We start from the raw sequence: 24,697 nt of genomic DNA, 5'->3' as shown, positions 1-24,697 counted from the left end.
GAAATTGAGCTCAGGTACGTTCTGTTTCTACTGATCATTCTTGAGATGTTTCAGCAGCTTCATGTGGTCTATGTGTAATGTGGTCTACACACCTGTCTATATAAGGTCCCAGGGTTGACAGTGAATGTCAAAAGCAAAGCCAAGCAAGAAGACAAAAAGGAATTGTCTGTAGACCTTCCAGCAGGACAATGACGCAAAGCACACCACCAAAATATCAATGGAGTGGCTTCACAACAACTCTGTGAATGCCCTTCAGTGGCCCACCCTTAGCCCAGACCTAAATCCTATTGAACATCTCGGAGAGATCTGGAAATGGCTGTACACCGTCGCTTCACATCCAACCTGATAGAGCTTGAGAGGTACTGAAAAGAGGAATGGGCAAAAATTCCCAAAGACAGGTGTGCCAAGCTTGTAGCATCATATTTAAAAAGACTTGAGGCTGTAATTGCCGCCAAAGGTGCATCAACAAAGTATTGAGCAAAGGCTGTGAACACTTATGTACATGTGATTTTTCAGGTTTTTTATTTGTAATAAATTTGCAACAATTTAAAAAATCTTTTTTCACATTGTCATTATGGGGTGTTGTGTGTAGAATTTTGAGAAAATAAATTAGTTTAATCCATTTTGGATTAAGGCTATTACGAAAAAACAATGTGGAAAAGTGAAGCTCTATGAATGAAAACTTTCCAGATGCACTGTAGATATGCAAAAACCTCCAAGTGCCATCTGAAACTTTCTTCTAAATGAGCATTTTTTTTCCTGGCTCCTATTTTTATGTACAGTAAATCAAATTTTATTGGTTCTTTTCATCACTTTTTAAGAGAAATAGCTGAACAAAAACAAAGGAGACTGTGAAAATGCTCATTTTAGAAGAAAAGTTTAGATGGCACCTAGAGGTTTTTGCATCTGAGCTCTTCAAACAAACCATGGTTCAATTTTCATAAGGGGATTGTGAATTTTTTTATTATAATTATTCTTAATATGCCAGCTTATCAGGAAGTGACCATTTTGTTCTCTCGAACACATTGGATGGAGACAGTGCTTTATTCACAAATGTTTTATGCAAAACTTTAATTTTGCACATAATGTTATGTTCTCAACTTTAATTGAAAATATGCTGCCGAGTGCTCCCACTAAACTAATATAGACAGTGATGAAATAAATGTGAAAGACCTCGACTAAATCCTAACCACGGAGATGCATAGATAAGATTATGTTAATAATATCTAGTGGAAAGAGTAATGGGTCTCAAATGAGCCTTAATGACTAAAAATAATTGGTAACAATATACAGTATAGCAAGAAAAACATCAGTGTGCTCACATCTAGGAAATTTTTGAAGGCAGGTGCTCGATCAAGCCAAACACAATAAAAAAAGTCAAAAGAAAAAATCAAATTAAATAGGACAACGTTTCAACCTACATGGGCTTCATCGGGTCACACAGGAAATACAAGAGAATACTACACTGTAAAAAAGCTGGATTTCACACAATTCTTTCATGTCTTAAATTGAGAAGGTTAACTTAATTGTTTTAACAAATTTAAGTTGATTGAACATAAAACATTTAAGCTGCCCCCTTAAAAAACAGAAAACTCAAGAATTTCAGCTCATTTTAAATAAGTAGTTAAAACAAGCAGCAAAAATGTTTTTGAGTGTAGGTAAAAACAGGGCTTTTCATATACCAGTCACACTACCAAAACAAATATTGCGCCAAATTCCCAGCCTTTTACTTCTGAGAAAATGTCAAAATTGTAGTTTCTCCTATACTGACAAGTCTCCTTCATTGCCAAAGTCTCCCTGATTCCAATCTCTGTATCGGTCTTCAGGTATCAGTCACAGACGCTTATCAGGTGCCCAAAAGGGCACACAGCAGATATTCTTCATGACTGCAGGATGTGTGCCTTCTTATCAGCGCAGTCGAGACAATCAAATGGTTGTAGTAGGAAGAATGCGAAGAAAAGAGAAGCTTTGGTTTACACTTGCCGTTATATTCTACATAAACTACAAACAGAATAAAACATGTTTGTCTACCATAGCTGCCGTCGTCTATAGTAAACGACAATCAGTTTACATCTTTGCATACGATCTGCACAACAAAACAATCCTGCGTACCATCTAAACAAACTTTTGTGCTGCTCTCCATCAATCATCTAGAGAGACGGATTGTCTCAGAGACCAACTAAACTTCATATCTGAACAGGGTAGACGTGAGGGATTGGCCGATGTGACAGAGCCCATAAATACAAGACTTAAAAACTCTGAATAAAGATCCTCTTCTGAAAGGTAATGCGGGATAATCTCTGGCATTATAACATAACTCACCGCTGGCAATGAAAAAGTCCATTTTCTCCTGGAAGGGATGAATGTGCTCTTGAGACGAGTTGGTACACACAGTTAGGACGTCCTTTTCGCAAACTGTACGAGACAAAAACAATAACATTGGGTCAGAGTAAAGTCCCTGACTGGGTCCAACTCACAGAGGCCAGTCATTGTAAAATAATCTTTAACACCATATGTTATCCAAAATTGAACAGTCTGACATTTTAATGTTAGACCACCATGAGCGTTTTTTATTCCAAAATCTTAAATAATAAATGCCACACTGAAGCTTGTAGAATTTTCAATGCATATGTTTTCTTACTAAGTGGATTTATAGTAAATAAGTGTACATGTACACTCACCAGCCACTTTATTAGGTACACCTGTCCAACTGCTCGTTAACGCTAATTTCTAATCAGCCAATCACATTGCAGCAACTTAATGCATTTTGGCATGTAGACATGGTCAAGACGATCTGCTGCAGTTCAAACCGAGTATCAAAATGGAGAAGAAAGGTGATTTAAGTGACTTTGAACATGGCATGGTTGTTGGTGCCAGATGGGCTGGTCAAAGTATTTCAGAAACTGCTTATCTACTGGGATATTCATGCACAACCATCTTTAAACTTTAAAAAGAATGGTCCGAAAAAGAGAAAATAACCTGTAAGTAGCAGTTCTGTTGGTGCAAATGCCTTGTTGATGCCAGAGGTCAGGGGACAATGTCCTGACTGATTCGAGCTGATAGAAAGGCAACAGTAACTCAAATAACCACTCGTTACAACCAAGGCATACAGAAGAGCATCTCTGAAACCACAACACGTCCAATCTTGAGGTGGATGGGCTACAGCAGCAGAAGACCACACTGGGTGCCACTCCTGTCAGCTAAGAACAATAAACGGAGGCTACAATTGGCACAGGCTCACCACAATTGGACAATAGAAGATTGGAAAAACATTGCCTGGTCTGATGAGTCTCAATTTTTTGCTACAACATTCGGATGGTAGGGTCAAAATTTGGTGTCAACAACATAAAAAGCATGGAAACATCCTGCCTTGTATCAACTGTTCAGGCTGCTGGTGGTGGTGTAATGGGGTGTAGGATATTTTCTTGGCACACTTTTGGCATATTAGTACCAATTGAGCATCGTGTCAACACCACAGCCTATATAAGTATTGTTGCTGACCATGTCCATCCCTTTATGACCACAGTATACCCATCTTCTGATGGCTAGTTCCAGCAGGATAACGTACCATGTCATAAAGTGTAAATCCTCTCAGACTGATTTCTTGAACATGACAATGAGTTTGCTGTACTCAAATGGCCTCCACAGTCATCAGTTCCTCAATCCAATAGAGCACCGTTGGGATGTGGTGGAACGGGAGAATCACATCATGGATGTGCAGCAGACAAATCTGTAGCAACTGCGTGATGCTATCATGTCAATATGGACCAAAATCTCTGAGGAATATTTCCAGTAACTTGTTGAATCTATGCCATGAATGATTTAAGCCAGGCGTGTCCAAACTACGGCCCGCGGGCCATCTGCGGCCCGCAATCAGTTTTGTGGCGGCCCGCGAGGCTTTTTATAAATATCAATAGAATCTGGCCCGCTATACAAAAATGAACGTAATTCAATAAATAACCACCGGGTGTCGCTATTACATGCATTCAATTAAGCAGCAGTTCTTGTTATGATCTATCTATCTATCTATCTATCTATCTATCTATCTATCTATCTATCTATCTATCTATCTGTCTGTCTGTCTGTCTGTCTGTCTGTCTGTCTGTCTGTCTGTCTGTCTGTCTGTCTGTCTGTCTGTCTGTCTGTCTGTCTGTCTGTCTACACACAGTTGAAATCTGAATTATTAGCCCCTCTTTGATTTATTTCTTCTTTTTTAAATATTTCCCAAATGATGTTTAACAGAGCAAGGGCATTTTTACAGTATGTCTGATAATATTTTTTTCTTTTGGACAAAGACTTTTGTTTTATTTTGGCTAGAATAAAAAGCGGTTTAAATTTTTTTATGAACCATTTTAAGGTCAAAATTATTAGCCCCTTAAGTCTTCAGAACAAACCATTGTTATAAAATAACTTGCCTAATTACCTTAACTTGACTAGTTAACTTGATTAACCTAGTTAAGCCTTTAAATGTCACTTTAAGCTGTATAGAAGTGTCTTAAAAATATCTAGTCAAATATTATTTACTGTCATTATGGCAAAGATAAAATAAATCAGTTATTAGAAATGAGTTACTAAAACTAATATGTTTAGAAATGTGTGGGAAAAAAATCTTCTCTCCGTTAAACAGAAATTGGGGAAAAAATAAACAGGGGCTAATAATTTAGGGGGGCTAACAATTCTGACTTCAACTATATATATATATATATATATATATATATATATATATATATATATATATATATATATATATATATATATATATATATATATATAAATATATATATATATATATATATATATATATATGTGCGTGTCTGTGTGATGTATGTAAAATTTGGCCCGCGACAACGTTAGTTTTTTTGCATCTGGCCCTCGGCACAAAAAGTTTGGACACCCCTGATTTAAGCAGTTCTGAAGGCAATAGAGGGTCCAACCTGGTACTAGTAAAGTGTACCTAATAAAGTGGCGGATGAGTGTGCATTGCATTAATGGAAATGACCTGCTATTGTTTTAGAAAATATGAGCAGGGATAGTGGAATGCAATTGCTAAGAAACCAATATTTTGTTTCACAAGTATAGAAGGTGATAAAGACCGGTGATTCTAATTATTCTAATTATTAGTGACACTAATTAAAATTTTAAAATGCATTTTAAAAGTTTCAGTATATTTTGTGTTATACATAAATTAATATTTTTACTTAGCAGTAGGATGTATTAAATTGATCAAAAATCACAGAACAGACATTTATAATCATGAATATTCAGCCGCTTAACTCTTAGATCACTTTAACATTCTTGCAAACACAATTCAGCATATTACAATTTTTTTTTGAGTCTTGGGTATCATGATGCTGAAAAAAGAGCTTTGGAATCATAATCACAAATTAAAATATATTAAAATCTGTATTTCAAATCTCGGGGCGGCGCAGTGGGGAAAATGGGTAGCATTGTCACCTCACAGTAATAAGGTCGCTGGCCCAAGCCTCGGCTGGGTCAGTTAACATTTCTGTGTGGAATTTGCATGTTCTCCTCATGTTCGCTTGTGTTTCCTCGGGGTGCTCGGGTTTCCCCCACAGTTCAAAGACATGTGGTATTGGTGAATTGGTTAGGCTAAATTGTCCTCAGTGTATGTGTTTTAATTAGTGTGTATGGGTGTTTCCCAGTGATGAGTTGCAGCCAGAAGAGCATCTGCTGCGTAAAAATGTGCTGGATAAGTTGGTGGTTCATTCCGCTGTGACGACCCCTGATTAATTAAGGGACTAAGCTGAAAAAAAATTAATGAATGAATTTTAAATCTCACATCTCAGTATTTATTTATTTTTTAAATTGTATTTTTAAACAAGGGGAATGCAGTGTTGGTAAGTGTTACAATTTCTTTTAAAACATATTTTAAAATAAATTACACAACATTACTTATATAAACAAAAATATATGTGGAAATTTTAGAAATCACTAGGCACTGGCCAAATTGTGATTCATAAATTGGCCTTTTTTCATATTTTTTTTACCAGCAAAGCAACCATAATGTAGTTGTGGTTGAATGAGTACTGTGTACTGATGACTTGCACACTGATGATAGAGCCTGCTGATAAAGCAATGCTGTTAGTGCCTTAATTATGACATCAGCACAGTGAATAATGATTACATCTGTAAAAAAATGAGTACAGTAAAGTGATTTTGATTATGAGTGGTTAATGGGGGAATTTCCTAAAATTATAAACACCTTTTAGAATTGTAAAGTGTATATATATCACGGGTTAATGGTATTGTGATTACTGCTTTAGAATGTGTTTTTTAAATGTCTGGGTAAAAGACAAAAACTTTTTCCCCTTTGAACACAATATACTTTATTTTGAGAAACATTTAACATATTTTGGTGCAGTAAACATCAGGCTAACTCATTTAAATGAGTCACTGACTTCTGCTGTCTTCATTTGTTTCAAAAAGACTTATTTCTTTACAATTTAAAATGGCATATTTGATTATCTTTTCTGCTGGAGAAACTGTTATCCTAAAAAACAAACAAAAAATGTAAATAAAAAAATCTTACACATACTATAGGAATGGTATAGCAAAAAAAATTGGCGGTTATGAAACCTTGACTTTTCCAAACTTTTTATACCTAGATCAGTTATAAAATGAATGGAGGCTTGGGGCAAAAAGTGATACTAAAATGAACAAAAGTGCCCAGCAAATTTAAGATATGTGTGCTAAATCGACACCTAAATCTATAATCTCTGTCGCAAAATATAAGGATGAATAAAAGAGTCAGTCTTGCGGCATTACATATAGATAATGTAATATATGCATACAGTGCATCATCAGATCACACACACTCAGTAAAGCTTATGTATGCATCGACCAATCTGAGGCATTTATCTTCTGAGCTTGTTCAAATTTCCAAGTTTAGGTGAATTACCCCTTTAAATTCCTTTTGTTTGCACTTGTTCTTAACCCGCAAGAAAACAGCAGAACTAAAGCTCCACCTGTGACAGAGTCAGAGGTTATCAAATGTCTTTTTTCTGGGTCGGATCTGTTTTGATGCACCTCTGATCACATCCTCAGATAGTCCCTGTACCACCCGTGGACCTACGCTGCACTGTTTGTTCGCCGTCCAATCAGAAGATCAGAGGAGCCAGTCTCCTGCCCCAGTCATAATACACCCTGATGCGAACCCGGCACTGTTGGACACACTCCATCTGCATCTCCCTCCAGATAACACTACACACACTACTGTTTTCATTGAGCATTTGTGTAAACTGTGAACACAGCTGCCAATGAAGTAGCAGAGACTCTTTTCCACAGCATTTCTACACATGAAAGATTCATTTAGATCGGTCAGATCCTCATATACATTGTTTCCGGGAGTATCAGAGCTATATAAAGGTTTTCTTGACTGTGCACCTCAACGGCGAGCCAAAACCACTGCCTCAACGATCACAAAGAGATCAAAAAGATGTCTCAAACGCAAGCCAGATGAATCAGCAGTGGAGACTCCAAGCATTAGAAGTGCTGTCATAATTGTCTCTGGAAAATAAAATAACAGGGACATTCCCTTTCCGTGTAGGCATACAGTGACTAATTTGATTAGTGCAGCACTTTCTTGCTCCGCGGAATTACATCGCAGACAAATGTGGTCACCTTGAGCAGCCAAAACCTCAGTGGGGTCGTAAAAGAAAAGAAATCGGACAAACACAGCATAAAAACCCTCCTGAAAAACAAAGACATGATTCTCTCCCAGTCATGAGGGGAGTTCAAACAGCAGCACAAAAAAAGGGAGAGCGCGATGGGGCAGATTTGGCAGTCTCTCCGTCGCCCGATAAGAAAGGCTTGTTGAGAGGTAAAGAAAAGAATCTGGGGCACACATCTGCAGGGCCACACTGAACACGCACTGATACAGTGTAGCAGGAGAACGGCGGTGCATCTCTACACAGATAAAGCCCATCCCGCCAGCGATAAGCTGCTCTTCTCTCAGATTACATAAGCGCCAAAGCACTGCAGCCTTTGGCCCCTCCGACAGAGCAGGAGAATCACACAATGCCTGGAGCATCTGATGGGCAGGATTAAAGTCATATCTAAAAGGCGCCAGGGCCAAATCACACAGACTCCACTGCGTCTCCGCATCTGTGCGTGCGCAAATATACATACGCAAAAAAAAAAAAAAACCACGTCCGTATATTCCACCTGATCTAATGTGGTTTAATAATGAGTTGTTGCTAACAGATGCTGTAAAGTCCTCAGGATTCAGCTGGAGCCATGTTGCAGGGCTGCGGTCATCCATCCTGCCGAACCCATGTAATCTCGCTTCTTTTGATGCCTCAGTAAATCAGTGGCACGCTGAAATCGGTTTCGAAGCCCTTGAGAGTGTTTTTGGTAATTCTTACCTGTCAAGTCTCTGCCCAGCTTCCTGAGGTCCTTAGAGAGGTCATCGAACTTCACTTGAGAGGAAAGGAAAACATCTTGAGGTTCAGGCAGGGGAAAGATGCTCTTTTCTGTCCCAGCATTCTGAAGAGAGGATAAAGAAATATATAAGAGTATGATGACATGAGGATGAAAAGATTTACAACACTCAAAAAATGGATTATAGCTTTAGTTGGTCTAAAGAATGTTCCTATGTTTAAATGAAACAATTCAGTTATGTTTGCATATTAAATCAAAAGATAATTTAGCTTTAATCTATTTAGTTATTTAATCCTACATTATTCTACGTACTTGGTACCGAGTATGTGACGTCATTTACTTCCACATTCTTTAAATTTTAAAGGTCCATACTGGCCCAATACCCCAATAAGTGGTTCAGTTCTCTCATCAGTTGGAATAAAATAACTTTTTTATAGATTATGACAGAGACATTTTTCTTTTTTCCTTTGATTACTGACATGTGTAGGAACCACCAAAATTAATTACAGCAACCTAGACCACACGGAACCTAAAAGATACATTTTCAAATATAAGTTTACAACAACAAAAAAGCGCCTCTTTTTTGAGAGGTTTATTATAACACGGACAAAATTTACAATGATTACAATCACTTTCAACAGTGTTTCCTGAAAATTCAAAGGGTTTTCTTTAAAATGAAACCAAACTTTTGCATTTACACCTCTGCATGTGGATTTGGTACGCATTTGAATTTGGGTCAGCAAAATTCAGGCAGAAAGCCCAAAATAGTACTTGACTTTAAGAAGATAAGTTCAATAACTAAACAGATTAAAGCTAAATTATGAATGTTATGTTGATTGGACTAAACAACATTACATTACATTTATGTCACTAACTTAAGTTCACTAAAATAAATATTATTTCTTTGGAGTAACTCGGTTACATGGAACCCGTTGACATAAAAAGTCTTTTTTTTTGAGTAAAATCAAGACTAAAACTTTTTTAGTGTACTCTATACTCTATAGTCTTGTGTACTGCAAATACTGGTTAGTTCATTCTACTTTTAAAAATAATTACTTTAAAAAAAGTAAACCAGTTGCACATTGTTTATTTACTTACTTTTTTTAAAATAAATGAACTATGTGCATAATTCAAAAAATTAAGTCAACTCAACAGTTCGAAGTATTAATGGGTTTATTCACATTTAAGTAAAGCAACTAATATCCTTTTAAAGTGTGCTCACCAAGAGATTGCATGTATTTAATAAAAAACAGAATATTGTAAAATAATATTAAAACATACATTTGTTTTAAATTGAAACATATTGAATTTCCAACATCGCTCTGATTGCTCATTTGGTGTGCACAAAACACAATGTAAAAATCACAGTTTTTTTTTTTCTGGATTTTTTTGATGAACAAAAAGTTAATTAAAAAAGAGAATATCATTTATTTAACATTCTAAATATATTTAATGTCATATTTGATCTATTTAATTAATTGTTTATTGTACGAAATGATTAATTAGAAACCTCAAAGTTAAAAAAATAGTGTATTTTTATTCATAGGTTTTGAAAAGTTTTAATACCTTTTTTATAGTAAATATAATGACTAAATGTGACATGAGGCAACTTATTTTCATTTAACATTTTATTTCTGTTTATGCCCACCAAATGACCTTTAATTCTAATTTTGAAATTTTAACACTTCATCATATATGAGATGAGATGCATAGAGATTTTTCATGTATCAATTAACAAATTACTACATAAGATTACAGTCAGTGTCACATAACTGAAACTAAAATTAAATTACATTTGTTTTTCCACTAATTGATTTTTTTTAATTTTATTGAATTTTCCATAAATCTGTTGTGTTAAAAAATGTGAAAGATTTGTGCATGTGAAAGGAAACACATCCATGTTTTACCTTGTCAAGGTGATGCAGATAGTAGGACACAATGTAGTCCAACAGACTAATGTGATTTTCCTGTTGATTAATAAAGAATCAAGTCAAAACTGGTAACAAAACAAATCACGGGGAGGCCCTATCAAACACCTGTGTAGTATCTTCATGAAACAGAGCAAAATTTACCCTGCTCTTGACATCTTTAAGCTTGGGAAGAATCTCAAGACCGAAGCCGTCGGCCTGTCCTCGAGCTCGACTGCCTCCATTCATATAGTTTCCCAGAGCAAGAACCAATCCCATCACCTCCCTTGTGCTGTCTTTCTCCAACAGAAACTAAAAACACACACACACAAAAAGATGTTTCTGCATTCATCACGTTTCATGTCAGTCAGGATCACTTTTGTCAAATATATATGGTTATACTAGCATGCAGTTGGTGTTGGTATGGATCTGTTCTGGGTATAACTCCATGCACCCATCCATGAGCGTTCGTGAACAATTTCAATTGATTATGAGTTATTGTAAATGCCACATGAGGCTAATTACTACGTACTAAGCTAATACTTTGAACTGATATCAGAAATGACCTAGGAGGAGTTGGGGATGGTGGAGGGAGTGTAGAATTGGCGAGCACCCAAACACTGAAGACAGACCAGATGTATAATTAAAACTAGAGATGCCCAAAGTAGAGATCATGGGCCAAAGTTGGCCTATGGTAACCTTTGATTTGGTGGTTGATGGGGAGGTGGTGGGGGTGAATTCCTCAGACAGAGATTGACATTTTGTAATTAACTTAACCTTTTGTTTATTTGTTTTATTACCAAGCTACAAAACAACAACAACAACAACAACAACTGAACTTAAATGATTTAATTAAATGTTGTAAATAAGTCAGACTTTTTAAATGTAAATACTGTCACTTGAAAGAAAGAGGACAATGCATTGCGAGCAAATCAAAGAACAGGCGGGAGCAGCTCGACTAGTGTTTTTCGCATCAAACTCCATATGCGATTGTTTATGCTTTTACTGTAATAAGTTCATTATTAAAATGAAAAAAAATTATTCAAAGATCATTCTTTGGATTTACACATTTTTTAAAGGGGTTGTAAACACTTTATTTGGGCTGAATTTAAACAAACAAATTAAGTTGAAATATAACCAAATTTAATTTGTTTGTTTAAACTTAACCCATATAAATGGTTTGCAACGATTATGCAGAAGTCATTTTTTCAGTGTGTGATTTAAAGCAACGTTTTCAAGTTATTTTTAAACATTACCAAATTAATTAGGAAATTACCCATGGCAAATTTTATATATACGAGTTTGGTATATATATTTGGCCCACAACACTCAATCAAGTTTGCTTTTTGGCCCTTTGTAGGAAAAAGTTTGGGTACCCCTGATTTAAATAGACCGCTGTGACAGATGTCACATGTCATAAACAGCTGACTGTCAGCTGATGCAAGATTGACTCTCCACCTGAACTAACACTACACTCAGGGTGCGAATTACACATTGATGTTGGGGGTTGGGGGACCTTTGTGTTGGATTCTGTAAAACATGCTTCAATGAAATTTATGAATTTATTTAAATGACATCTAATATATTATTAAAACCTATTGAAGTTTCAGTGTTTTTAGGCATGGTTAGTATATTCACCTTTGATTAGATATTTTAGAGGTTACTGTTGGTCAAATTATAGAAACTATGCTTTTTACTTTACTTTTAGGATGTAGATACAAACACATTTTACAGGAAAAAAAGTCTTTTGGTCCTCTTGATCTGCAGTTTTAGACTGTGGAATGACTTCTCGCATAGACTAATTGGTGTGATTATGCATCGAAAATGGCATGAAGCATTATGGGGTGGTCAAAAATGTATTTACACTTGAATATTTTAACTATTAATATTATTTAAGATACAGATCAGAGCAAAAGATTTAAAGAGAAGAGTTCTTCTGTCCTCAGTGTTCTAGTACGAAGCTAAGCAGTGAATCTTTATTTGATAATGTATTAATCTAACCAAATGAATTTACCAACCATAGTCTGTGTAGTAAAATAAAACCAAACTACCCCTCCCCCCATACACATACACATTTTCCCCCTACATCTTTATTGTTATCGTTGTAGTCTGAACTTTGCTGTTGTTTTACTTTCAGAACAATGTTTTGAACTCTATTTTTATGGTTATCTGCATAGTTATTGTGCTTGGTGCGAACGGGCCTTTGGACCTGGCTTGAATAAATGGCAGCTGCCTAAAAGACTCAAGAATGCCAGCATTGATACTTTATCAAATGTTTGATAATATCTGAAGTCTGACCCTTTGAAAGTGCCTTTGTACCTTGCAGACGTGGTGAATAATCTCGGTCTTGCGCTGTATGGAGGCGACGGCGTCAGTGAACTTGGTCTGAAAAATGAAACAGTGAACTCGACTGGAGAACTCTGGAATCTGGGAGAGTTCATACAGAAACCTGTCAAGGGAAAGCAATGAACATCTGTCAGCCTTAAGTGCGTTGTGTTGAAAACTCTACTCTGTCTTCGTCTGTCCTTAAATGAAGGAACTGAAGAGAACTAGGCATTGCATAGGGCCTATAAAAAGTGCCCTTGTAAGTGACAACTGATGTATCACTAGTGGCTGGTTGCATGAAAAAGTGAGTTATCTGGCGTGTTTCTGGAGTTTCTCACTGTTCAGGCTTGTCCAGTAGTTTGACCTGCTCTTCGTCTGAGGTTTCGTAGTGTTTCTTAATCTTCTCTAACTCCTCAGGCTGGGCTCTCTGGGAGAAACAGAACAGACGCAATCATGTAACAACTGACCAATGAAACACATGTAAACTTATGAAACCACACGGGAGCTATCAATTATTTATATGTTGGAACTGAAACTATACAGAAAAAATGGTGATACAGAATGTGCAGGCTGTTGTGTTCATTTTCTGAAGCGATTTTTTGGAGAAATGTGTTCGAAAATGGATTTAGAAAAGTAGAATGCTTTAAATCAAGTCTTCAGGCTCTTTCACAACATGAAAGCAGTATAGATCAATATACAATATATAATAATAACTATATTAGTGGCCATATTCATTCATTCATTCATTTTCTTTTCGGCTTAGTCCCTTTATTAATCTGGGGTCGCCAAAGGGGAATGAACCGCCAACTTATCCAGCACATGTTTTACACAGCAAATGCCCTTCCAGCTGCAGCCCATCACTGGGAAACACCCATACACTTTCATTCACACACATGCACTATTGACAATTTCGTTTACCCAATTCACCTATAGCGCATGTCTTTGGACTTGTGGGATAAACCAGAGCACCTGGAGGAAACTTAGTGGCCATATCAGTGGATAATTTTGTTTACTTCTCAAAGCACACAAAAAAAGTGATTCCAAGGAATATTGTTTCTTTCCGTTATTGTAATAACTGTGATGGGGACTAAATCTGTTATTACTTTATATGTATTTTTAATTAAAAGCTTATCATTATGGTGTGAGTGGGCCTTTAGTGATCTATGAATATTTAAATGATACATCCATTTTCAGTACAATTTAAGCTTAATTTAATCTCCTTTTTTTAAAAAGGAGCAAAATTATTTGGAATAATGAGACATTTACAATGAAAGTGTATGTTAAGTGAACATTAAAATCCTCTTAAAATAATTGTAATACTATATAGCTATAAAATATAAACAAAATGTGAATTACTATGATTCTGTGTGGAATAAAGGCTTAGTTATTAAAACTTAAAAAACCTTAAAACTTAGTGTAATAGAGGCCAGCTAGCAAAGTGCTATGCAGGTAAACCTCACTCCTCTGACCTCTAAAGGTGCTCTAGCGACAAACATTAGAGGCCATGGCCAATATCCTCCTTGTTAGAGCAACCGAACCCCATGCGAAAAGTCACCAGTTCAGTCCCAGCCTAGACCGGGTTGGGTGCAGTAGGACCGGTGGGTTACATGTGGGGGATCATCCGAGATGGGAGTGAGGTTTAGGGGGTTGAGTGTAACGGAGGCCAGCTAGCAAAGTGCTATGCAGGTATTCACATCAGATGCTGTACACACGGCTAAATCGCGCTGCTCTCATGTAAATAGATGCGTGAACATTTTGAGTTTACTCGCTTCATTCATGCGTCAAATTCACTAAGCAATAGACAAGGATTTGCGTCATGGGCAGGGCTTCTGTCTGCCCGATGACTGTAGCTTTGTTGCTAAATGGCTAACATTTTATTTTATTGATTTTATTGAGAAAATAACTGTGTTTTTGTGCTTTATGAAGGCTGAAAAACAGCGTAGATCCATTTGGAGCCGTGTCTGAGTGCACTAGATCCTTTCAGATGTGCACCCAGCTTTGTGAGCTCATAATCTCCTTCAAAAACTTTACCTGGATGATGGAAGCTTGCAGCGGTGCTTCTGACTGAGCCTAGCCCAGCTTGATCAACTGTTGTACGGTGTCGGCAGAAAGATTTTTCCCCTGAGACACCAACAACAGGCTCTACCTCACAAGCACACCATTACTTGAGAAAGCTGCTGATTGGTTAAAGCAGCTCGAATGTCCGCTAAAGTTCAGACTTTCCAATTCAAGCGATTTGTGCAAAACGCTCAACTTGCGTTACTTCATTCGCACAAATCACGTTATATCGCGCCTCCTCATTCGCACCGCAGGATGTCTTTTCGCATCTTTGCATTGACTTAACATGTAAATCACTTGCGCTTGACGCTTCCGGGTCTGGTGTGAACGCAGCGTAAAGGTGCTCTAGCGACAGACACTAGAGGCCATGGTCTTTAGCCTCCATAGAGCAACTGACTCCCATACAAAAAAATCGCTGGTTTGATCCCAGCTCAGACCGGCTTGGGTGCAGAAGGACACATGGTTACATAAGTAGTTTCCAACTTCTACATCTATACAACCAACCACATATTAAAGCAGCTTTATAGCTCAAATGATGGATAACAATAAAGTTATTTATATAAAATTTTAATCTCCACACTTCTGCTTTAAAATCCTTAAATCTAGTCTCATTTACTTTCATCACAAGAGTCTCAGGAAATATAAAAAAATATAATAGTGTTTCAATAATTTTAATAAATAATTTTATTTATTAAAACTATTTATTATTTAATTAATTTATTTATATTATTTTATTACTTTTATTAATTTTGATAAAAGTATTCATTATTTTAAACTTTTTTTTACAAAGTATAAAGTATTTACTTTTCTTTGTACATTTATTCATGTGTTTATGCCTTTAGCCAGCCTCTTGTAAGAGGTGATTCTTTTTTTTTCAAAATATAGACCATTTTGCAGTTATTAGCCTAATGTATTATTTATTTATGAGGTTTGAATTCTGTATTTTAGTGAAACATAAAGCACTATTTTTAGCTGGATTAGCTTGTCCTATGGTTATCATAACCACACTTTTTAATGTAGCAAAATATTTCCTAAAGATTTAGAATTCTTTTTTTTAAAAAATAAAAATGTATTGCATCAGATTACATCATTAAAAAAAAGTAGGAATCTAATAAATTGTCATTTATTAGGCAAACAACAAACTGGCCAGCACATTCAACTTTTCTCAGTCAGAATTTGGCAATTTGAATAATAAAAATCCATGCATAATAATAATAAAAGAACTTCATGATTTGTCTAATATGATTTTGTCTAATCTTGTAAAAAAAGTACATTTGATTGATAATAAATGGATAGCAACAATAGCCAAAGTAGTAATCAAATTAATTTTAATATGGGCCTCTTTTGGTGCTTCACACCTTTTTATTGCTCATTTTTTTCAAGAAAAATGTCCAAGATTTAAGGCAAGGCAAGGCAAGTTTATTTATATAGCACATTTCATACACAATGGCAATTCAAAGTGCTTTACATAAACAAGAATAAAAGAAACAAGTAAAATAAAAATAAAAACAAATAATAAAAATGCATAAAAACAAAACAAAACATAAAAACAGGTAAAATGTGATATGAAAGAATTTAGAACAAGAGTTCCTTGTAAAATGTTTTCTCTATTGAAAAACAACACAATAGCGTAAGATGACTTGACTTGCATCCGATTGTGTGTTTTCTGTCACAGGTGGATGTTAGACTCATGACTAATAATAGTTAGCACTGGCCAAAACTGATAAGCCACACTGATGTGATGGTCATGTGGCTTGGTCTTAAAGCTTTTTCGATGGGTTATTTTCACAATTTATGATGACATATAAAATAGGACAAATAAGCTCATGTATGGGACAAATTCTGAACCTTTGTCATTGAAGATTGGCTATGGGCCTGTATTTTCATCTGCATTTTTAAAATTTCTTTATACATTTAATTATTTATTGACAAATCAAAGGGGTTCACAATGTTTTTGAACAATACATGTTCAAATACTCAAATCTGTTGTTTAGGAGGCTTAGGTTCAGTGTCAGTATACTTACATTTTCATACAGGGCTTCAATAGCATCCAAGTCAACCACAGTATCGTCCAGAGTCAAAACAGCTGTGTAAAGAAGAAGTATTAGAGTTAACTCTAGACTGATTAGCTTTTGGACATGCGCGTGTCATGCAAGCGATATGTGAATGGAAAAGTCTCCAACTACGCATTTGAGAGCTTCGTCTTGTAAGAATTCACTGCACAATTTACAAAAATCATCAAAAACATCTGCCTGTCTGACTCTGTTAAGCCAAGCTGTGATGAATTCAAGATTTGCAATGTGAAAAGTACACGTTCAGTAAGTGGGACTGATATACATGCCATAATGTGGAGAACCCAAAAGAATATTTCTAGTGGTCAACCACAAGACAAGTTTATTTAACAAACATACAGCCAATTTATCCTTAATAAGAGCTGGAGCCAATCACACATGCGAGATATGTCTTTATATGCTGAATTATTTCAACAGCATGTCTTTTGCTACATCCAGGCCACACAAATATGTATCATTTTAACATGTCTGTTTATTATTAGTAGAGGAAAAATAAGTCTGGCCAGAAAAAAATAAATCTGCTGAGCTGGTGGTTGTGTATTTTTCATCATATGGCTTTTAGGTGTGATTTACCTTGCTGGATGTCCTTCATCTCCAGGTGGAGACTTGAGATTAAGATGCCCACAGCCTGAGAGCGCTTGCCATCCAGTAATTTAATGACCTGAAAAAGTTCAACAGTGAAAAACAAGCAAACCCCCCCTATTTCTGTGGTATATATATATATATATATATATATATATATATATATATATATATATATATATATATATATATATATATATATATATATATATATATATATATATATATATATATATATATATAAAAATATATACTTTATATAACCACAGAAAGGCATTTCTAAATAACCCCCCCTATTAAATAAACCCCCCCTATTTCTGTGGTTATATATATATATATATATATATATATATATATATATATATATATATATATATATATATATATATATATATATATATATATATAAATATATACTTTATATAACCACAGAAAGGCATTTCTAAATAACATGGATCATAATTTAAGCCCATTCTGCTTACTCTCCAAATGAACACGAAGACTCTCATTTTATTATGCAAAAGTGGAACGAACCAATAACAAAAGAACAATTGGGAAACTCCAAACTTCTATAATAAAATCTCCCTGCCAAAGGTAACAATGGCACGATCACATTTCATAAACAGGTTCATTTATTTCCAATCATCCTCATTTCTTTTATAATTATATCAATTTCAAAGGCAATTGTATAGGCATTTGTGGGATCAGGATATTACGCAAAAGCATTTGCGTCAAATTATTGCCGATTCTTTGAAGTGACAGCTCCAGATGAATGACGTTTCTGTTTATAGTAAAGCAATTAGATCAAGCGATCGAATGAAGGCATCAGTTAGCCATTCAAGTCACTTCTTTTAGAAGTGTTGTAAACTGCTCCACCTTGTGGACACTTCTCAGATATGTAGCTTACAAACTTTATGGTTTGATAAACAAAAAGGTAATCTAGTCTAGGGGTTCCCAAACTTTTGGGCAAACAACAACAAGCCTATATAAACACACAAGAATATTGACAGCACAAAAAGGTGCAACAGTCTAACAACCATATAGTTTGTATTGTAATTTAATAAATAGTTTACTTTAATATTTACCTCACCTAATGAGACTATGGTGGGCACAATGTTTTCAGCACAAGTCTATTCTTGGTTTAATTTTAGAGACTCAGAGATCATTATCAATGTTAAGTTGTGGCCTGTATTTATTTTTAATGTATTTGATTGTCGTTAGGGTGTTAGAAAGCCTAACCTGGTCTTTTAAAATCAATCTGCTGCAGCTGACACTACTGCTGTGTTGTTAATCCAACGTAAACACACCAATCCTGTTCAAAAAAATAATTGAGGCTGATGGCTTTTCATTTACATTTTTTTTATATGTAACTAGTAACTACTATCTTCTGTGTGTTATGGATAAAATAATGTAATTCTAATAGTTGAACGAAATTTATTTGTCTTTTGGAAACCACCAAGCGTCACCCTGTTGGTGTCTCGACCCCCACTTTGGGAACCACTGATCTAGTCTCATGTAATCCCATACGAAAATTAACCATAGCTTTATTATTGCACAAAATGTAGTAACTGTGAATTATTTTCTTTTGTTTTTGGTGTGTTGATCACTATTTGTATAGCGGTTATACCACAAGCATGGATAACTGTGGTTAGTCTAGCATAATTATGGTTAATTTGTGACAATCATGGTTTAGTTAAAATAAAACATGTTTATTTATTATAAATTCATTGTTGATTTTCCATTGTTTGAGAAAGAGACACCTTTTTCTTGTCATGCTTATGGTATTTTATATTATGGGTTAAACTGACATTATTCATTCATTCATTCATTCATTCATTCATTCATTTTCCTTCAGGTTAGTCTCTAATTTTTCAGAGGTCACCACAGCGGAATGAACCGCCAACTTTAAAATAAATGAATAAATAAATAAATAAAACAAATAATTAAAAATTATTTTTAAAAAGTTACACTGCAAAATAACCCATATTGAACTCAGAATGAAAGGCATATTTTCCTTGGGCTTTATTTTTATCTATTATGAAAATAAAATAATAATTCTTGGTATTTTTGGGGGTTATTCATGGTAAATTGTTAATTGGCTAACACTTTACATTAATACATAAATAACGATGTACTAATATGTAAACTAAACATTACTTTATTTTGATCTAATAATGATTTAAGGCATAGACTAATCAAAATCAAATTTAACCACAACATGAGTCACAAGTTTATGTGTGAAAATAATAATGTGTGTAATAATAATAATAATGTGTGAATTACGTTTTAGTACATTTTTGTTAATTATTGTATTAATTAACATTTTTAAAGCTAAATATAACCAACATAGGCGTCAAGGTGGCGAAGTGGGTGGCATGATTGCCTCACAGCAAAAAGGTTGCTGGTTTAAGCCTCAGTTGGCATTTCTGTTTGGTTTGCATGTTCTCCCCGTGTTCACCTGGGTTTCCTCCAGGTGCTCCGTTTTCCACCACAAGTCCAATGACATGCAGTATAGGTGAATTGGGTAAGCTAAAATTGTCCTTAGTGTATGTGTGTGAATGAGTGTGTATGAGTGTTTCCCAGTAATGGGTTGCAGCTAGAAGAGCATCATTGTGGTGACCCCAGATTTAAAAAGGGACTAAGCCGATAAGAAAATGAATGAATAATGAATGAATGTAACCAACATAACTTATGAAATATGTTATGTCATGACTTTACTTGAAGTGGCACATTATCATTAAATAAATCTTACTCATTAACTCATATGTTTAAACTGTTCATTTGGATGTAGATAATACTTTGTTTTTTGATGTAAACACAACAGATAGACAGTCACGAGTATAAAAGAATGAGTTAATGATAATGTGCCCCTACAAGTGATGATAAGTTTCCTTATAACAACAAATTGTTTCAATGAATTGAAAAGAGAATAATGTCACCATAACCCACATTTCTGCATTTTATCAGACATTTATGAATTGACAGTTTTTTTAATTACGTGAGCAAATCCAACAACCTAGCATTTTATGTAGCTATATATAAGAACTACATCAAGAAGTCATCTAGAGAGCAAAACAACACAAATGTACATAGTGAATGACACAGGCATTCTAGATAAGACCTGCTCTGCATTATGCCATTTTCTGATCTTGAGGAAAGCGTGCTACCTTCCTGGCTTTGGTTTTCTTCTCATAGGCATCAGATAGGGGCTTTCTTTTGGTGGGCGATGTGGCTTTAGCAAACAGTTCTGCAAACTCATTGGTGTTTATTATCTCTGGCTCCTTCAGGGAACTCCACAGAACATCGTTCCTAAAAAAACACAGATAACAAAAGACTTTATGTTTCTTGAAAATTCGACCTTTTCTTTTTAAGGGTTATCAAAACTGAACCTTCACACTCATACACTTATAGAAAACCTTTTCAAATACTGGCATCTGTAAAAGCCCAAGTTACATGAGTTATTAACTGTTGCTGGGCAACCGTGCCTATGAGCAGGAAAAGGAAAATCAACAGGGGCTCAATGTGAGTAATCTGACTTGCTAAATTTTCTCTCCCATAAAAATAATTAAGGAGCCAGGACGACGGCGCACAGCTAAGCTTGACTGGGTTCTGCTTTGGCTTGACAAAATGCTCCGGGAGAGAGCAGAAAGCTTTCATGAGGAGTCAAATAACATTGCAGCAGCACGGAGGTGGCCGGGCAGCCGAATCCCACAGAAATCCACACCGCCACTAGAGGTCCTGGAAAGACTGTGGCTGCCCCTCATGCAGACAAATGTCTGCAGCGGTTGGTCTTTTAAACTTCCCATGAGGTCTAATGAGGGTAAGTTGAAAATGTCAGCATCACTTGTAGATGTATATTGTGTGTTTGAGGAATGTTGTGAGTGATAAACAGAGGAAATGCTGTTTATATTAAAGAATAAATGCAGGTAATGAGGGATAAGGATTACTTTAAACTTAAAAAAAAAAAATTAAAATAAGAAATGTCCAAATAATACATTTTTCTTTTATGCCAAAATATAAATTTTAATAATTTAAGTAATTCTTTTTTCTATTAAGACATTTAGTAAGACATTTTCATGCTGTAAGCATTTCAAAACCTAGTTTTTCATTAGTAATATGTATCACTAAGACCAGGGGTGTCCAAACTCGGAGGGCCGGTGTCCTGCAGATTTGATCTCCAACTTGCCTCAACACACCTGCAAGGATGTTTCTAGAAAGCCTAGTAAGAGCTTGATTCGATCAGGTGTGTCTGATTGGGGTTGGATCTAAACTTAGCAGGACACTGGCCCTCCAGGACCGAGGGCACCCCTGACTAAGACCTTTGTTTGGAAAACTTTAAAGCCGATTTTCTCAATATTGAAAAATTTTGAACTCTTAGATTCCAGATTTTTAAATAGTTTTTTTTTTTCTGATTCGTCTATTTGACCCTTATGACTGGTTTTATGGTCCAAAGTCACAAATAAATCTAAGGCAGGGAGAACATGCAAACTCCACACAGGAACGCCAACTGAGCCGAGGTTCGAACCAGCGACCTTCTTGCTGTGAGGCGACAGCACTGCCTACTGCGCCACTGCCTCGCCTATATATATATTAACAGTTCAGTCTGGATCTTGAATCTGATTGGCTGATAGCTGTGCGATATTCTGCAAGTAACTGATTCGTCCAGCTTCTTCACCCTTTTATACCCACATACAGCAACAAGCAGAGGACACTCTATAGTTTAACAAATATTGCAGCTGTTGGACAACATAATGTACTTTTGAGGCTTTTTTAGTGAAGAATGTAGTTGTTTAGATTGCAACTATGCAGTTTATTTATAAGGATAGTGCCTATTTTTAAATATTTATAATTTCTAAGAGACAGCCCGTCTTCGACCATCAGCCTGTCGTTGAGCAGACCAAAGACGGTTGACGAATTCACAAGATGGTGACGAAGACTACATAATAAGCCCTAACAGGAGAGGAAAAACCCAGAGTAATTTTAAACTTCAGCTGATCAAATATTTTTAAAACTGCTAAGTGACTTTCTAAATTGTTCTCTCTCTTTTGTATGTTGTACTGCTGTATTTTTACCATACTAGTTGTCATGTGTTAAGTGTGAGATGGAACTCATCTTTGTCTTAAAACCAGAGTTTGTCATTTGTTTCTAATGAGTCTCCTTTTTGCTACTGCAGACTAGTTCAATAAAAGAAAGAAAGAAGAAAATTTGCGGAGAGATACTGATAGAATTTCATGCTGTTCAGCCTTATAACCCTAAAATGTAAGCAAAAGTCACCTATTTTGACATAACTTTAGACGTTACACTATGAATCATTCAAATGCTAGCTCTAAAGTGACGTTGGTGAAGTAGCAATGGTTCCTGCTATTCTGACATCAGCTGCAAATGTGAATGAATGGAAGAAGAAAGTAGTTCCTCTTACAAAAGGATTTTGAGACTCTCTGTGTAAAATTAATGACTAAGAATTTCACCGTGCCAAAGTCACCATGCCAAAAAAACGGATACTTCTGCCCATAGTTATGGGAACTGTAAAAATATCCAGTATGAAAGCCCTTAATCTTGTTTGGTTCCCCTTATTCTTTAGAATATCTTTTAAGTTATAATTGTTATTAATGATGCCCTGACATTTATTTTGTTTACTTTAAGAAATCCCTTAAGAAATTCACAATTCACAATCCCTTCACAAATACATTTTAATGTAGAAATATTACCAAATAACGAATGCCAACCAAAAAGTGAGATAATGTGATGAGAGATACCTGCATTCTTGAATCTGTATTCGTGTCCAGTACAGCGGTTTCATTGCACAGACCGGCTCCACTGATGGCTTACGAGGAGATGTGTCCGCTGTTTTAGAGAAGAAGCCAAATCCAGGGGGTGGAGGAGGGATAGAGTGGAGCATCGGCGGAGGTGGTGGTGGTGGAAAACCAGACCCTGTCATAGGTGGAGGTGGTGGTGGAAGACCAGACCCTGTCATATTTGGAGGTGGTAGTGGTGGTGGTGGTGGTGGAAGATCAGACCCTGTCATAGGTGGAGGTGGTAGAGGTGGTGGTGGAAGACCAGACCCTGTCATAGGTGGAGGTGGTGGTGGTGGTGGTGGAAGACCAGACCCTGTCATGGGAGGAGGCGGAGGAGGAGGAGGTGGAGGAGGCACATTCACATGCTTATTCGGTGGCTGAGCAAGAGGTATATTAGGAGTACAAGGACCAGGCAGAGGAGGTGGAGTTGGAGGTGTGATCTTACTGCTTTCCAACTGTAACTGAGGTGATGGAGGCGGATGAGCTGATGGAGGAGGGACTGTCTTTTGTTTGCCAGTCAAGTTTTTGGTTGAGTTGTTTAGGTCACCATTTTTAAACAGGGGGTCAAGACTGTTGCTGTGGGTTTCTTTGGCCTCCTCAGAGTTGATGGATGTCTCTCTGTCTGTCTGAATGCACACCGATCGGACGGCCCGTGCTTTGATATCGTCTTCGGTGGACACAGCAACATGTTGGTGTTCTCTGTGGTGAACTTTGTCTCTCTCTCTTTGTAAGCTTGCAATGGTTGCGCTGAGTCTGGACAAATTCTGCTCATTCTTCTCTTGTATGCGGAAGAGCTCAAGTCTGAAGTCAGTCTGCATTAAAGCATACAAACAACAACAAATATAAACATACATTCCCAGAAAATACATCAATTGGTAAAAAGTTACATTTTGGATAGTGTCTGCTATACTGTATGCAAAAAGGCCACAATATATATGCTTTATATTTGTCAACTAAAAAAAGTTCAATTATATTGTTATTTTCTGGAGTTTCTCACCTGTAATTTCTCCACCTCTTCGTTACATTCTCTTTTTAGTTGTAGAAGCGCTGCCTGATGCTCTGAAAACAGATCAGAGAACAGATCAGGGGTGCGTTTTAAAACAACGATGCAACTCACGGCTGAACTATCATAGTACAATGCATCGTTTGGGAAAAGAACGATGTAGTGACAAAACGCTCATAAGGATGCTCTTAATGGAGTGGAGTAACTTCTTTAGAGAAGAACCCCATAATTTCTTTGTGCAAATTCTATATTTTTTTTTATTCACACACGCAATTAAAAATAATCCAGTATTAGTTTTAGTAAAAACATGCTGGAAACATCACTTTCCATATTATTTGAAATATATGTAAATATATAGGGCCATGGTCTGTGTTTCCTTTACAAATATTATTGAGAATATTCCATATTTTATTCTAAAATAACATAAAATCACTTACAAAAACACATATTCTATTATCATATATAAATCATATGAATAAATAATGAGGCTATTGAAGAAATGAAATTTAATATTTATTTATTTGGGAAATGAAAAAAACATACTTTAATAATAAT

The 24,697-nt window shown here is 35.9% G+C and overlaps 1 protein-coding gene and 1 long non-coding RNA gene across 5 annotated transcripts in view; one reads left to right on the top strand and one right to left on the bottom strand.

Moving 5' to 3' along the window:
• The window catches only part of LOC147832237 (uncharacterized), a 43,214-nt gene that overhangs the window by 1,366 nt on the left and 17,151 nt on the right, over nt 1–24,697 (top strand). The window contains exon 2 of the long non-coding RNA XR_015518507.1: nt 20,915–21,164. This is a non-coding gene — a long non-coding RNA (uncharacterized LOC147832237). The remainder of the gene's footprint in view (nt 1–20,914; nt 21,165–24,697) is intronic.
• fmn1 (formin 1) overlaps nt 1–24,697 on the bottom strand; it is a 44,813-nt gene that overhangs the window by 3,890 nt on the left and 16,226 nt on the right. For 3 of the 4 annotated variants that reach the window (XM_087298296.1, XM_087298297.1, XM_087298295.1), the window contains 11 exons: nt 24,137–24,198; nt 23,101–23,951; nt 20,512–20,653; nt 17,336–17,423; nt 16,715–16,776; nt 12,971–13,059; nt 12,627–12,756; nt 10,473–10,619; nt 10,308–10,367; nt 8,385–8,505; nt 2,323–2,415 (listed from right to left, as the gene is read on the bottom strand). In XM_087298296.1, the coding sequence (XP_087154422.1) occupies nt 2,323–2,415; nt 8,385–8,505; nt 10,308–10,367; nt 10,473–10,619; nt 12,627–12,756; nt 12,971–13,059; nt 16,715–16,776; nt 17,336–17,423; nt 20,512–20,653; nt 23,101–23,951; nt 24,137–24,198 (1,845 nt within the window). Of the gene's footprint in view, nt 1–2,322; nt 2,416–8,384; nt 8,506–10,307; nt 10,368–10,472; nt 10,620–12,626; nt 12,757–12,970; nt 13,060–16,714; nt 16,777–17,335; nt 17,424–20,511; nt 20,654–23,100; nt 23,952–24,136; nt 24,199–24,697 lie in introns of those variants that run through there. The other variant, XR_015518486.1, reaches the window with a different exon arrangement.

The sequence above is a fragment of the Danio rerio genome, chromosome 20 (genome assembly GCF_052040795.2).
Source record: "Danio rerio strain M-AB ecotype USA chromosome 20, GRCz13ab, whole genome shotgun sequence".
Lineage (NCBI taxonomy): Eukaryota > Metazoa > Chordata > Actinopteri > Cypriniformes > Danionidae > Danio > Danio rerio.
Note: the sequence above shows the minus strand (reverse complement) of the source record. Positions and strands in the feature narration are given on the sequence as shown.